Genomic DNA, 17,078 nt, shown 5'->3' with positions numbered 1-17,078 from the left:
AATACTTAGTCGACGGTCTGAGTTCAAAACTTCGCGCACACGAGTCACATTGTCGGTGTTTGTCAAAGTCGAAGGTCTTCCAGCACGATCTTCATCGGCGACCTCTTCCCGGCCCTCCGAAAAGGCCTTGTGCTACCGAAACACACCACTTCTTGCTAAAGCATCATCTGGGTAAGCCTGCTTGATCATATCAAACGTCTCTGTTGCAGATTTACCGAGTTTAACACAGAATTTAATCGATTACCTCTGCTCTAACGAACGCTGCATTTTCGGCTTGCACCACTCACAGAAACACGTGGCGCGAAAAAGCCTGTCCTGATTCTCCGTATGCTCGGAGACAAGTGACCAGCCGCTCGTTCGTTAGCTAGGAACGTCCTCTACCGGATCCAGTCGGTGCGCACACGCTCCGAAGTACAGTCATGGCGGAATAAAATCAGTCCTATTACTTCCCGGACAAACCCTTATTGCGTTCTTTTCCAATACTCATACTTGACAACCTATAATTTACCGTGCATATTAGGAAGTTAAAATACTATAATATACATATTTCTTGTCAGTTTCTCTACCGCGGTGAATCAGTGGTAGAGCGTTCACCTCTGGTGCTAGGGGTCTCGGGTTCAAACTCTGCTCCCGCCAAATGAGCTTTGTGGTGGACAAACACCGTGTGCGTGGGTTTTCTCGGGGTTCTCCCGTTTCCTCCCACTTTTTTCATTCCACCATTTCATTCATTACTCATCATCACCGTCTCCTTTAGCCTAACCGGCATAACCGTGGGACGTAAAACTGAAAATTTTCATTTCATGTTTCGCAGAATTTTCGCCGATAACCAAAGAAATGTAAGAAGAAACAAGTAAAAATCCTCCTTCCGGAGTACATTAGCAGCGCCCTTTATTCTCAACTTTGGATGAAGACAGATCACGTGCCTGACAGGCGACTGGCTAGTAAATTCCTAAAATGAAGTCTATTTGATTGTTATCGGAGGTCGGACTGGGAAGAAGATGAAAGCAAATCCTGCAATTCAAGTTAAAACTGTATGCTATTGTGCTTCCAGGAATTTACTGCAAGAGTTCGTTCCAAGAAGCTGGCGACAATGGCAATATCATTGCAGGTAACCTAAGTTTTCAAAGAACTTCGCTTGTTCAACTGAATGACAGGAGGGCAGTACTCTAGTATTGCAGTTGCAAAACGCACGTGTTCTGTATTGACCGTCGAAGTTATAAATGGCTCCGGCTGCCTCAACTTCATCCGCGTAATTGCGGTCGTGGGTAACTATCGATGATGCATTTACTACGGACGGTAAAGTGGTGTTGTGCCAAGTGTGTGGTAAAAAAAAATGGATGTTCAATAAAATCTCAGTTAGAACATGTACGAAGTGCACTCCATGCAAGAAATAAAAATTTGCGAACTGCAAGAAAAACAAGTACTCTTGACACAAATGCATCAAGATACTTCAGTGAGTGAGTTTTTCAGACTTGTGCCAAGCAATGATAGCAGCAAACATCCCTTGGAACAAAGTTCAGGTGCCAAAATACCGTGCTTTTCTGGAGAAGTACTGCGGTCTTTGAATTCCTGACGAATCCACTCTTCGAAAGTGTTATCTCCAAGTTTGTTGTAGGGAAGCTATAGATACCATTAGGGCAGAAATAGGTACTTCATATATTTGAATTTCTGTGGACGAAACAACAAACGTTTTGGGACGTTATGTAGCAAATTTAGTGATTGGAAAGTTAAGTGAAGATGCTCCATCTAAATCCTATCTTATTGCGAGTAAATTGCTGGAACGCACGAATCATTCCACGATTGCTCGCTTTGTAAACGATGGTCTTAAAGTGTCGTGGCCGGGAGGAGTTCAGGAAGAAAAAGTCCTTGTTCTCTATACAGACAGTGCAGCGTACATGTTAAAAGCGACTAGAGCACTTGCAGTTTTTTACCCTCACTTAATTCATTTCACCTGTATGACTCATGCTCTTCAGCGTGTTGCTGAAGAGGTGAGAGACAACTTTTGCGAAGTAAATCAACTAGTTTCTTCCATGAAAAAAAATGTTTGTTAAGGCGCCACAACGTGTTCAAGTTTACAGAAATCAACTGCCAGACGTGTCACTTCCTCTGGAGCCAGGGGCGGATCCAGGATCGACTTCTGGGGGGGCGGTGGATTGTCATACTGCTATTTTTAAGGGCTCCAAACTTTGGGATGGGTTTTATTTATATATATATAATAAAGTTTCCTCTTCTGGGGGGGCGATCGGGGCGATTGCCCCCCCCCTGGATCCGCCCCTGTCTGGAGCCTGTGCTAACGCTGTAGTACATTTCTACAGGCAGTACATTTGGATACAGGCAGTACATTTCTACAATGAACATTTTCAAAAAATTAAGCAAGTTCTTCATTCATTTCCATCGGAGTCTGCTGTGTCAGTTGGCCTTTCCCAGAAACTGTTTAATGACTCAAAAGTAGCGTGTGATATCGCATACATAGACAGCAATTTTGGTTGGCTACCTACAAGCATTAAGAAGCTAGAGATTGTTGGGCGGCCTCTTCCGGAATCCTTGGAAATCATAGAGAATGCAAAGAGAATGCTGCAAGGTGTCTGCGGAGATGTAGAAGAAAAAGTTCGAAAGAAACTAAATGCAGTGCTGGAAAGAAACCCGGGTTACGACAACCTATTGGCAGTGTGTGAGATTCTCAGTGGTGAAACAAGAACCGCCCTGAAGATATTTCCCTCAACTACACCCCCCCTGTTGAAATACGCTCCTGTTACCTCATGTGATTTGAAGAGATCATTCTCTGCATACGAGAACATTTTATCCGATCGCCGACAACATTTTACTTCTGATCATTTGGAAATGTACCTTATAACCCATTGTGCAACAACACAGAGTTGAACTGCAGGCACATCTTTTGCAAGTACTTTATTTCAAATTAAAAATGTTCATTAGTGGAAATATTCTTCAATCTTAGTTCAGTTTGTATTGTTTAAAAGATATAGGACTTCGTTTCCCTGCATGAAATAAATATATATAAAACAATACATTTCGTCTTAAGTTGCTTTTAGTATTTAAATTTGTATATTGCGTATAATTCATTTCAAGATTGGGCCGTGGTGACGGATGCGCATTTAGTGTAAAAGTTTCTAGATTTGAAACGGGACCACACCACACCACATGAGATTTCTGACATACAAATGCCGTATGCATTGCTTTTCTCGGGGCTTTCCTGTTTCTCTCTAGCCGATTCACATCTTCCTTCATTCGCGTCTAATTTTTATTATCCTGCAATCAGTCACGTCAGTGACGTATGGCTGAGTCAGCTGTTCAAACATTTCAGTTTATTGGGGAACTTGCATTAAGCAGGATGAAGTGTAGTAGGTTTTTCTTTTTCTTTTTCTTTTTCTTTTTATAATTCGTTTAAATATTGCATACTCATTCGCGTGTTAATATTACGTTTTCATAAATATGTAACATATGTAATATTACATATTCTTATATAATCTTATATATAAAAGAGAACGTACAAATCCTTTGTTAGCTCATCACGCTAATACGGCTGAACCAATTTCTTTCATTTTTGGGGGGTTATTAAGATTTGGACCCTAGATGGTTTTTATCATATCACTTTAATTTTCAATTACCAGTGTCTTGAGATAATTGACCATTCAAGTGTCCATAACGTACAAATCCTTTGTTAGCTCATCATAGCTAAATCTAACCGTATTTATATGCAACCCACATGACCGTGTCACTCGGCGGGTTAACATAAATGACAGGCGATATAATGTTAACATTTACTCCAATCTTCTATGGTTTTTATCATATCACTTGAAAGCGAAAAAGTAAAAATTATCTAAGTAACAAAGTTTATTGCGTTCCGGGGTGACCCCAGCGAAGCGGGGTGAACGCTGCTAGCATTACATATTTCTTACATTTTTAAGCGATTTGTGTTACATATTTATGTACATATTTAGGACGCTGATATTACATAAAAGTCCGGACTCTAACAACTAATGAAGCTTTTAAAATGTTCGGTTTTATAAAGAGGTCAAGTCATTATTTTAAAAATACTAGAACTATACTATCGTTATATGATGCATTTGTACGATCAAAATTAGAATATGCATCTATAGTTTGGGATCCTTTTTATCAGTGTCAAAAACAACAAATAGAGAAAGTTCAAAACAAATTATTGAAATATACTGCCTATAAAGTATTTGGTGTACAAACAATATATTTCTTAGGAAGTACTTCTAAAAAAATTAAATTATTGTCACTAGAAAATAGGAGGTTTATACAAATACTGTTATATCTTAAAAAAATATTGATAATAGGGAAGATAATGTGTTTTTCCTAGGCAGATTACCGTTTTATTTTCCTCGACAAAATCTAAGAGGAAGACATACTTTTTACATGCCTCATAATAGAATAAATACTAATAAAAATTCTCCACTGTATAAATTATGTGATGCGGGTAATAGAATTGGGACTATGGGTTTAGATATATTTCAGTACAAATTTAAGACTTTCAAGCGAAAGTGTTTTGAGATGTTCATTGATAAATTGTAGATTTGTTTTTTGTATGTTATAACCTGAAGAAGGAAAAAAGTTTATACTTATTGTAATTTTCATATTTAAATACTAGCTATATGTATATTTGGTGTTGCACATCCTTTGATGATTGTATATAAAAGTTTGTACTTTGTAATTGCTTTTGGGTGTTAAGTACAATAAAATATATTATTATTATTATTATTATTATTATTATTATTATTATTATTATTATTATTATTATTATTATTATTATTATTATTATTATTGTTTCCCCGAGCAGATCATATATTAATTTTGCATATATATATATATTTTAACAAGTGGGTTGATAACCCTTGGCATGTGCTTCTGCAACATCTGTATCGGATCCTAGAATTTTGATTAAAAAAAATCAGTTTCATAAAATATATATATATTCACCTTTACTTTCAAACGGAACAGCCACATCCTAAAATCTCCATTGTTCTAACATTAATAATGCCCCACATTCTGCCTTGTAACAAGCGTTTGTTCTAAGCTTGCAGCATAACGTTTACTTTTTAGTTTGTTTTTAAAGGATGTGTGGAAAATAAGTACATTAAAGAAACAATTATCTGCGAAATTGGGTGGTGAAGCAACCGCGTCTATTCGGTAAAGTGACCGAAAAACGTCATAAAGCAACACGAAAATGCTTTTGAAGATTTGTTTATTTGTAGTAAAATTAAATGAAACATTTCAGTTTAATGTTTCACAATTATGCCATTTAGACCAAGGAAGACAATAATTAAGGGGAAGTAAATGATGATGAAAGAATTAGTGGAATGAGAAAGTGAGAGGAAATGGAAAGTGGAAGAAAACTCACGGACGTAATATTGTCCCCTACAAACTTACTTGGCCGGGAATCGAACCAGGGACCCTACGCACCAGAGGTAAGCGACCAACCACTGAGCCACCGCGCCCCTTTTTCATTTACAGTAGGAAACCTACACATACAATTAAACTAAATAAACTGTAGTTTAATGTACTTACAAGTTTGTTGATTGACTTTTACACCAAATATTGTGGCTAAGCGGTTAGCGCATGGCGACTTGGATTAGGAGACCCGGGTTCGAGTCCTAACGAGAAGTCATGTGATTCAGATCACATGTTGACATGTAAATCTACGTCTCATATAGTTTGTTGTTGACAGGGACGCCAAACTACAATCAAAATCAGACGTTTTCACCTAGAAATTGATTAACTTCGTGTGTGTGTGTTTGTGTTAAAATGCCTCTTCTTTATTTGTGATCGATGTTTTTATACGTAACATAATCTATCATCGTAGAAAACGGAAGAAAAAGAAAGGATAACCTGCAAAACGTATAATCTGCTCGCGAATAATCGAGAGGCATTTTCAATTGGCATTTTTAACGTTTTATTGAAAACGATTCAATTGATGCTTAATTACATAAATCAGAAATTGAACAACGTATTAATATTATTCTATGGAATTATTTGAATTTTGAAACCAGTATTAAGCTAAATCGATCTTGCAATATTTATAAACATCAATATTAAACACTAAATTAGAAAAGTAACATTTTAGTTCACTTTAACTAAATAAAATTTTAAACGATTAATTTAATTTTTCTTACCAGAATTATATTAAGCATCTAAGTAATCACCTGTTGAAATATTTTAATTCTGTCGAGGGGAGCTGTAATTGACTTTGAAATACCACCTGCTAGTGCACCACATAGAATATTCTTCCACCACTGAATTCTGCTCAGGGAAATTTCTACCTCAGGAACATTCACATCACATATATCGAAATACTAAAAGAAAAGAAAAATATATATTGAAAGCTGCAGGGGAATGTAACAATGCCTCCTGTTCTTATAGTTCGAAATTCACCAATTACACTAACGTAAACCCACATCAAATCAACCAATGACGGTTGCTGACAAAATTTTAGTTTCTGTAACTAGCCTATATTTAGATGATTGAAAACAAGCATTAGTTTCGTTTATTCTTGAAGATATTGATTTCAAATAAACAATTTGAAAGAGAATCAAATGTACAACACTCAATAGTCTGTAATACTACAAGTATCTGTAAAAATGTTGAAAATTGAAGATTGAAAAACGCAAATTACCATTTTTTGAAACTAAAATGGACCCCGCACAATCCTTATGGAAACTGGATTTCGGTGGAAATCCTTGAAACCAAGATATGTTGTAGATATTGTGATCCTCAGAAAAAAGTCTCAATGAGCACAAACCCCAATCACTAACCGTGTGGCCACTACTGAACCACTGTTTGGAAAACAGCCGAAGTTAACGATATGTTGGATTTCGGTGAAAATGACTGATACCGTGATATATTATAGATCTTCATCCCGAGAAAAAGTCTTAATAGGCACAACCACCAATCACTGACCGTTTGACCACGTTTTTGAAAACAGCCGAAGATAATGATATCCTGGTTTCAGTGAAATTGTTTTGAAATCGTGATAAGTTTTAGATCCTCAGAAAAAGTTTCAATGGGCACAATCACCAATAACCGACCGCTTGTCCACTACTGGACCCCTTCTTGGGCTAGGATCTGATATCAGGAGGCCCGTAGCTAGGAGTGTATCATTGGGGGAGGCACAGTTTAATTTGTTCCCTGACGCACACACACACACACACATAAACAAACCAAGGTCAGCTGATGAATGGGTCGAAATAGCCGAGAGCGTTCAGCAGTGTCTGGCTGTTTTGGGCCCTGGCAGTGGAGCATCTTCAAATGCGACATCGGGTTTTGTATATATATTCAGAAATTAGCTTTCTGCCCGTTCTCCTCATACCCACACGTGCTCGAGAGACCCGTGGGTCACCGGAGATACGCGCCTTTAGAAGTAAACAATCCGTGCTTCTGGGCCGGTTCTCGCCACTTCTCGTGAGGATCCTGCTGCATCTCTGTAGTTTTTTGGGCAGTGTTTGGCATAAAATTACGCAGCAAAGTCAAGAGATGAAAGTAGATCCAAAGACCTCCACCGGAAGCCTCTCCAGTGGCGCACGGTGACCCGAGAAGTGACTACAACACTGTCGGGACAATCGATCGGCGTTTCGAGTCCTGTTCGAACACACCTCGGAACCTTTGCGACATCGGGACCAACATACAACGTATTTGTGACCTACAGAGTCTGCCGGTTCTCCACACACCCTTATCAACCCTGGAACTCACTGGTCAAGAAAGTAGGGAGTCAATGGAGATGCCCTTTGTTGAGATTATTTCATTGTGGGAGGTTAGTATTTTCAGAAAAAAAATCTGGTCGGTTCATAGCCTTTATGATTTATATTAATGGGCGAAAAAGGAATGAAAAAAAGGAGGCGCGAGTACGTGCCAGAGGAGCCCAAATATTTCTAGCCCCTGAATACAATTAACTGACTTCAAGAAGGGACAAAAATTCGCAATTCTTTCTCTATAAAGAAAAAAATGAAAATGAAAACAATAAAAACTCTGATTTTCAATAAAGCTAGTCCTATATATTTACTATTTGGTATTTTCATAGTTTCTCGTCAACCCCTTTGTAAGACAGAAGGGGAAATATTCCGTTCTCATTAAAATAGTGCCGGTGACCGTTGCGTACCACCAGAAATAAAACTATATACAGGGTGTTAATGAACTACACCGACAAACTGTAAGGGGTGATTCCTCAATCAAAATAAGAGAAAGAGTTCATATGGACCTGTGGGGAAAAGTGCATAGTTTCAGAGCTAGGGCTATCCAAAATCACGAAAAAGACAAATTTCAAGATGCCCTATTTTGAATACAAGAAACTGTGGATGGTGGTCCTTATCAGCATAAAGGAAGTCATGCATACGCAGTCCAAAAATGCACACTTCATTAATTTTCAATGGGTGTACACAGTATTCCCTGCAGGGTAAAATTCCCAGACATACCATAAACCGAATTTTGAGATATGCTCTAATTTTATGATTGGTCCAAAGTAGACAAACGATAAGTTTTGATAGCATTGAACACGGAATCCTTTGGGGTGATGTCGGAAGTGTTAAGGCAGGTCAGCAGCACGCTCTCTCGTACTTGGAAAAACGCATAGTACGATGTTTTGTTTCACGCTTACAAGTGAAGAAAACGTGAAATATACCGTGACGAAACATCGCATCACACGTTATTCTGGACACAAAACACGCGGAGCGGCCGGTTCCTAACACTTCCGACTTCCCTTGTCAAGGCTTATATCCTGCCTACTTTGGACCCTCCTTGAAATCAGGGTATATCTAAAAACTCTATTGAGAACATATCTGAGAATTACACCCTGTAGGGAATACCTTGTACACCTATTGAAAATTGATGAAATATGCACTTTTGGGTTGTGGATGTGTGGCTTCCCTTACGCTGATAAGGACCACCATCCACAGTTTCTGGAATTCGAAATAGAGCCTGTTGAAATTTTAGCTTTTTTCGAGATTTTGGACAGCCCTAGTTCTGAAAATATGCACTTTTCACATAGGTCCATATGAACATTTTCTCTTATTTTGATATGAGGAATCACCTCTTATAGTTGGTCGGTATAGTTCATTCACCCTTTATACCTAGGTACATAAATAAATAAATAATATTGGAGTAAGACGCCTTAAGGCGTGTGAGTTGGAAGGGGTGACACTAAAAATAATCCAAAACGTCTGACATTCGTGTGTAATTCATAGTTTTCAGGGCAACTGAAATGAGTAGTGACAGCTCTAATGCGGTTTAAGTCGAAGTTCAGCCCGATTGGCAGAGAGTTGTAACGTAATCGACACATAAATGAAAATATTGTAAATTAATATTAGAAACTTGATGTGTTATAGAATGAGGACATTTACGCTCACCTGCAATGTGAGCGCCTCTAGTGGCGATTCTCTGATTTATAAACCTTCTTCCTTGATGTAGAAGGAATGACCGCCATTGTGGTTTCTGAACTAAGTGAAGAACGTGGTGGCAACGACTCTCCTCTACAATCATGAATTTTCATGATTTTTCGGCAATGAAAATACTCTAAAGCATGCTATTTTGTAAATCAGGTTTGATTCTTAATAGAAATAACTTTTCAGGCGATGCGTTTGGCAATTTCGGATATTAGGAGAGAAAAGAATTTACGTGATTTCTTGCTTCTTTCGTGCCATGTTATATATATTTAAATTACATTTCTTAGTCCTCATGTCTATAACTAGTGTCTATTAATATTTAATGTGCTTATTATATATGTCTGGTGTATTCATATATGTTTTTTTTGTGCTAGTAGCTCAACTGAGGTAATTTTGCTATTTAAGAATTTTCTTGTTAAACTCGAGCCAACATGTGTTAGTTTGTTAGCTTCAATAAGCTTTAATGGCTGTTGACTGAACTTATTTAAAGGAACTTTCGAAGTGAAATTAACTATTAAATCGAACGAACCTATGAGAGACATTCTATATTTAGTGTTGTGGAAATTTAAAATTGAAATTGTTAAAATCTAAGTGAAAATAGAATTACAGCCAAAGAACATTTTTCATGAGTATTACCTATTTATCTTCTTGTTGTTATATATATATATATATATATATATATATATATATTTTCTGTTACTAGTTACAATAAAAAGAGGACTAAACATAGATAGTGTTAATCAAACTATTTCCATGCATATCTCATTCCGCCGCCACTTAATTTGTATGAGCACACATTTTTTTTTTCTTTCGGAGTATTTTAACCTCTAAATCGCTACATACAAATTATATTTTAAGTTCAGAAACCACAATCGCCTTGTGTTAGCTTTGGTAAAAAGGGCTACACATTGTGCGTGCATGGAAATAAAAAAAGAAATTAGTAATTATTGTGAAAAGGGTAACATGGCACGACGAGAGAATTTACTTATAGAATTTTCTGATAGTGAGAACATGTCTGATTATGAAAGTACAGTAGAAGGATCTGAATTGAGTGCAGGTAAAGATGAAGGCCGCCATAGAAATGAAATGGAGGGTACTTGTAATGTAGGAATTCAAACCACATTTCCAATTACGGAACATGTGCCAGTAAGGGGTGCGTGTGAACCATTAAATTGTTTAAATCAGTGTGTAGGTAATTATTCAGAAGGGAGTTCTTCATCTTATAATGAAATTCAAACTACAGGGTGCGATTTTGCGCCGCATTTATTACGAGCTAATCAATTCAAACCGCACAAAATAATGTCTACCTTTTCTCGAATGCAAATGGGTGCTCATGCTCAAACTTCTAATATTTTGCAAGGGCAGAGAATTAGCATAAGAAAGGTGGGTTCAATCGAGGAATCACAAGTAAGAAATATTCATTACCCCGAAACTCAGTTTCATGGTTGTATCTTATCTGAATCTAACCCGCATTTTCTTAGGTCTAACATTGAAAGAAGTCAAAATTTGGATTCACATGTAACTGTTAATATGCCTCGTGGCACAGATGTACTTAGGGGTGACACTGAAGAAACTCACATAAAACAGCCCTATGCTGATATTAAGAGTACTAATATATTTCAAAATCATTTGAGTAATAATCTTGAAACTGGTAGGCCTATTTTAGGTAATGATAACTTAGGTTTCACTATGGCTAGACCCGCCTTAGCATGTGACTTTCGAAAGCATGTATCCCAGAGTGCCTATGTTGCATTGCAGAAACAAATTCATTCTTTACCGGTGGTTGACGGATCTGAAAGTCATTCTTCTTTCATATTTTTGGTTCGTCTAGACGAAATAATTAGGCGTCAAGAAATGACTATAGAGGTAATTTTAGTTGCGAGTTTAGAACAAACTCGTGGTGAGTTTAACCGCACCTTATATTCCTTCTTGAGTATATCTAATAATTGGGGACAGATTTGTTCTAGTTTGCTTGCAAGATTCGTATCTACAATTAGTAGAACACAATTTGTGAGTCAGTATTTTTACAGAATTATGTTAGAGCACGAAAATATGTATACCTTCTTACAAGAAAAACTAAGTATTGCTAATGTTTTGGGTCTTCACTATGACGATCATGTGTTTTGCGACATAGTAACAAATTTAGTACCTCCGCATATTTATGCAAGATATTTCACAAGTCAGATACCTACTACTGTACCCGAGCTTATGACCATTGCTCAATCTTGCGACCACTTTATCAGGTATAATAATGATTATAGTAAATTAAAGGGGAATGTAAAATTCGCTCAAGGTATTTTGAACTTTTCTAAACCAATGGATGTTTCGGATAAAAACTCTTCACCTCAAAAATCCCGTATGGAAAGGAATATTAAGTGCTTTAGATGCAAACAAACTGGACATTTTCAGAACTCCTGTCCTTCCTTACCCAAAGTTACATCTCAAGGAAAATTCTTACCTCGAACTTTGTTAAATCATCTAGAAAGGGACAAACAAGTGCTATTTATTCCAGTAATAGTGGATGGTGTTTCAAATTCTTGTATTTTGGACTCAGCGTCTTGTGTAAATTTGATAAGTAGAAAATTTCTGAACCTTATACGTAATAGGGTACAGGTAAACATTATACCCACCAACTTCACCACTGTGGGAATAGGTGAGACTGTTGTAACGCTCCATCAAAAGGTCAAAATTACCATCAAAATTAGTGATACAGACTTTCACTTGTGGTTTTACGTAACAAACTCTACCCATTTCGATCTTCTATTGGGAAATCAGTTCATTTTGGACAATAAGGTTATTATAGACATATCCCAAAAGAAACTTATTATCACCACGTTAAACCTAACAGTGCCTTTACACTGGAGGGAAGATTTAGTGCCTGCTAACGTTGTACGTTCAGATATTTCTTCCAGTGAGTTTAAATCTGTGTTTAGTCAACCAAAATCCACCTATTCCAAACCCAAGGCGCCTGTTCAAAGGAAAAGGAACTATCCTAGTAGCACCATACGGAGTTTGAATGAGGATCCTAGGAAGGAAGGAAGGAGGGAGGAGGAGCCAGTCCAAGGACAAACCGCAGGTAGCACTATTCCTAATCAATTATGTTGTTTTAATAATGTTTTCAATTCCAGGGAATTATATAAGGACACCAATAAAAATTACGAATTGGTCGAGAATGAAAATAATGAGGTAGATAATATTGAAATTTCAGATAGTTTAAAAGAGAAGTATCCTGAATTGGTAGAATATGTTCAAAATTTATGTAATTCCTATTCAGATGTTATCTCGAATTCTTTAGGCGAAATTAAAGATTTTACTTATGAGATAGAAATGGAAGATCCCACACCTGTTAGATTACAACCGTACCAAGTTACAGGAAGTAAATTAAAAGAACTGGAATCCCATATTGATGAGCTAATAAAAGAGGGCGTTTTAGAAGAGGTTCCCTATTCTCCTTATTCGTCTCCATGTTTTTTGGTGACGAATAACGATAAATCTAAACGTTTAGTTGTGGCCTTCTCAGAAATTAATAAGAAAGTTAGGGTAACCAGTTTTCCTAGCCCACATGTAGAGGCTACTATAGCCAATTTAGGCCAAGATACTCTGTTTTCTCGGTTAGATATTCGGAAAAGTTTCTTTCAGATGAACATCTCTGAAGAAAGCAAGAAATATACTACCATTTGCACGCCCACTCGCTTGCTTGTTCATCGTAAACTCCCAATGGGGTTTAGATGTAGTACGTTTGTTTTAACTAGCTTTATGCACAAGATCTTTGGTGATATGATAGGTAAAAACTTAGAAGTATTTTGTGACGATTTTCTTATACACACCAAAGATGTTGAAACGCACAAGCAAATATTAGAAGAAGTGTTAAAAAAATTTGCGTAAATGGGGTATAACTGTTTCGAAAAAGAAATTATCACTATTTCAAACAAAGATAAAATTTTTGGGATATGAATTTGAAGGTGGCTTTTCCAGAATAGATCCCGAGTGTGTAGAAGCTGTGCAAAATCTACCTCAGCCTAAAAACAGGAGGGGCGTTAATCGCATTTGTGGTTACTTTAATTATTATAAGAAATATATACCGGATTATGCCGAAATTATGGCTCCTTTGCATAAATTACGTTCTGTAAAGAATAAATTTCATTGGGGACCACAAGAACAGGAAGCCTTACAACGAGTAAAACAGGCTTTTGTAGATCATGTAATTTTGCGTGTGCCTGATATGGATAAACCTTTTGTTATTCATTGTGACAGCTCGTTTAAAAGATTTTCTGCAATTCTTTCGCAGTATGATGAGGAAAAACTTTTAAGACCTGTAGCTTTGTTTTCTAAGGCTGTTCCTGAGTCCGATTGGTCTAAGAACATTTTTGAATTGGAACTTAAATCTCTCTGTTTGGCGCTCCAGAAATTTGAAATGTATTTGATTAAGCCTTGTACTATATTTTCTGACAACTCTTCCTTAACATGGCTATTGCGTAATCACAAAAGAATGAGGAAGTATGGAACGTTAATTGAAAAAATATCGCGATTTCAATTTAAAATTATTCATTTAAGAACGTCTCAGAACTTTTTGGCAGATTTCTGGTCTAGAGTTAACAATGGGGTGGAATTTCATAATTTTGACGATCAATATAACGAAATTCAAGATTTTAAAGGACAAACAGTAAATTTATCTTTGGCTAATTTCTGGAATGCACCTGTGTTCAGTCGTCCTCTTAAGGAGTTACAAAGTGAAGACCAAGAAATAAAAGGAATTATAGAGCAGGTTAAGCAGGGTCAGCTTGCTGACAAATACAAAATAAATGATGGTATTCTTTTTGTCAAAACTAAAGGAAGGAAAAATCAAGGATGGAGGATTTTAGTGCCTGAAGCCATGAAATACAGCATCATGAAATTCTTTCACGAGGATGAAGTGGGCGGATGTCACACCGGCTTTTCACGGACAGCAGCCAAGATTGCCCAAAGATGCAGTTGGAAGAACTTATTCCTCGACGTAAGGAAGTACGTCCAAGGATGCTTGCGATGTCAGACGTGCAAGGATGGTAATAGGAAGAAACAGGGTGTTTATTACTCCCGGAAAACAACCAGACCTAACCACTGCTGGTATTTTGATACCGCCGGGCCGTTCCCAAATTCAGGACCGTTTAGGCATCTATTCATTGTTTGTGACGCTGCATCCAGGTTTGTGATGATTGAACCACTAAGATCTTTAAACTCCAAGGTTATTTGCAGTAAGCTGGAAAACCTTTACTTTCTTCTGGGAATTCATAATAAAGTCGTCCACGATCGTGCGCAGATCTTCACAAGTTTCTACATGAAGCAACATCTTTTTAGCCTTGGTATTCAGGACATTACTACGGCTCCCTACTCACCTAGCAGCAACCAGGCGGAGAGACAGATTCGATCGATTAAGAACATTCTGAGAACGTATGTTAATGAGCATCAATCAGATTGGGCCCAATACATCAAGAAAATACAGTATACGCTCAACATGTGTGTCTCAGAATCGACTGGATTTGAGCCGGCGGAGATCTATCTTGGTCGTAAGTTGTCCTCACCCTTGGATGTTCTATGGGAATTAAACTTGGAAGAACTAGACGGAACTCCTGATAAAGAAGAGAAAATGGCGAAACTTGTCGAAAACATTGATCGATCTTGGAAGAGAAAGCAGAAATGTTACTCTAAAACCAGAAACTTGCCAAATTATCATAGAGACCAGTTAGTTTTGGTAAAGAAGTTCCAAAAGGCCTCAATTATTAAACATTTTACTCCTAAGTTAAGTCCTTTATTTGAAGGTCCCTTTAAAGTTTTGAGCAAACCTAATTTAAATACATTGTGGTTGCAAGAGGTTGCAAATCCTAAGCGTATCATTAAGAGAAATGTTAATCACGTTAAGCCTTATAATTCAGTAAGCCAAACGTAAAATGTAATAAAAAAAAAATTTAAAATGTAACAATAATATTCTGTACAGTTATTTTGTGTGTTTTTCATTTTTGTATTTTCCAGATATCTGGCAGTGAAGTGTATAGTGTCTTAGTGTAGTGAGATGTGAAATAGTGTATCATCTTATCATAATACCGCGGTATTTCATCCATAAGTGTTGTGTCCATAAGTTGTAAGTGGTCGTCGCTGGAATTACTGTATGTATTATATTTTTTTTTATTTTTGCAATGGTCATAGTCTATTATCCTTTATGTGCCGATTAACTCTGTAGTCTAAAATATATATGTATTTATACATATATATTTTAGCGGGGACAGGGAATTTTTATGTAACGTAATCGACACATAAATGAAAATATTGTAAATTAATATTAGAAACTTGATGTGTTATAGAATGAGGACATTTACGCTCACCTGCAATGTGAGCGCCTCTAGTGGCGATTCTCTGATTTATAAACCTTCTTCCTTGATGTAGAAGGAATGACCGCCATTGTGGTTTCTGAACTAAGTGAAGAACGTGGTGGCAACGACTCTCCTCTACAATCATGAATTTTCATGATTTTTCGGCAATGAAAATACTCTAAAGCATGCTATTTTGTAAATCAGGTTTGATTCTTAATAGAAATAACTTTTCAGGCGATGCGTTTGGCAATTTCGGATATTAGGAGAGAAAAGAATTTACGTGATTTCTTGCTTCTTTCGTGCCATGTTATATATATTTAAATTACATTTCTTAGTCCTCATGTCTATAACTAGTGTCTATTAATATTTAATGTGCTTATTATATATGTCTGGTGTATTCATATATGTTTTTTTTGTGCTAGTAGCTCAACTGAGGTAATTTTGCTATTTAAGAATTTTCTTGTTAAACTCGAGCCAACATGTGTTAGTTTGTTAGCTTCAATAAGCTTTAATGGCTGTTGACTGAACTTATTTAAAGGAACTTTCGAAGTGAAATTAACTATTAAATCGAACGAACCTATGAGAGACATTCTATATTTAGTGTTGTGGAAATTTAAAATTGAAATTGTTAAAATCTAAGTGAAAATAGAATTACAGCCAAAGAACATTTTTCATGAGTATTACCTATTTATCTTCTTGTTGTTATATATATATATATATATATATATATATATATATTTTCTGTTACTAGTTACAATAAAAAGAGGACTAAACATAGATAGTGTTAATCAAACTATTTCCATGCATATCTCATTCCGCCGCCACTTAATTTGTATGAGCACACATTTTTTTTTCTTTCGGAGTATTTTAACCTCTAAATCGCTACAGAGTAGAGGGAAGTAAAAACTGAAATGTAGGAAGGACTGACTGTGAGATTAATATCGAATTTATAGTTTTCGGGGTCGGGAAAACGTTTGACCCGTTTGAAATGACTTTTGGAAGATAATTAGCTGCCACTTCAAGCTGGACTTCTAAATCATATCAATATGATTAAAGGCATATTCTGAGGACTAATGTATTTCAATATTTATACCAAAAGTAGAGTATCCTCTGTTGAAATGAGTATCCTAAGATGGAAAGGGATTTAATTGAATTGTTGAGGTGATTTTGAGTTTAACGTCCCTTTCAGCAGCGAGGCTATATGAGACGGAACCTACTGATTAACCTAGAATCCGAAGCACATGAGCTCCCGCCGGGAATCGAACCCGGGTTTCCCACGCCAAAGGCGAATACGCTAACCGTTTAGCGGAAGGAGATTTAAATA

At 36.7% G+C, this 17,078-nt stretch overlaps 2 protein-coding genes across 4 annotated transcripts in view; one reads left to right on the top strand and one right to left on the bottom strand.

Annotated features, from left to right (window-relative positions):
• The window catches only part of LOC145681468 (mitochondrial adenyl nucleotide antiporter SLC25A25-like), a 168,467-nt gene that overhangs the window by 143,224 nt on the left and 8,165 nt on the right, over positions 1-17,078 (bottom strand). Inside the window, exon 3 of one of the 3 annotated variants that reach the window (XM_081753109.1) lies at positions 6,183-6,332. The exons of 1 other annotated variant lie outside the window; for it this stretch is intronic. In XM_081753109.1, the coding sequence (XP_081609235.1) occupies positions 6,183-6,332 (150 nt within the window). Of the gene's footprint in view, positions 1-6,152; positions 6,333-17,078 lie in introns of those variants that run through there. One more of the 3 variants, XM_081753111.1, reaches the window with a different exon arrangement.
• On the top strand, positions 9,311-16,589 carry LOC145680621 (uncharacterized). The gene is made up of 2 exons (XM_081751307.1): positions 9,311-12,486; positions 15,417-16,589. Exons 1-2 carry the CDS (start codon positions 10,329-10,331, stop codon positions 15,428-15,430), a joined length of 2,172 nt encoding a protein of 723 aa, XP_081607433.1. The 5' UTR covers positions 9,311-10,328; the 3' UTR covers positions 15,431-16,589.

The sequence above is a fragment of the Thermobia domestica genome, chromosome 3, assembly GCF_964235325.1.
Source record: "Thermobia domestica chromosome 3, izTheDome1.hap1.1, whole genome shotgun sequence".
NCBI classification, from domain to species: domain Eukaryota; kingdom Metazoa; phylum Arthropoda; class Insecta; order Zygentoma; family Lepismatidae; genus Thermobia; species Thermobia domestica.
The sequence above is the reverse complement of the archived record's forward strand: the minus strand, read 5'-3'. Positions and strand labels throughout refer to the sequence as shown.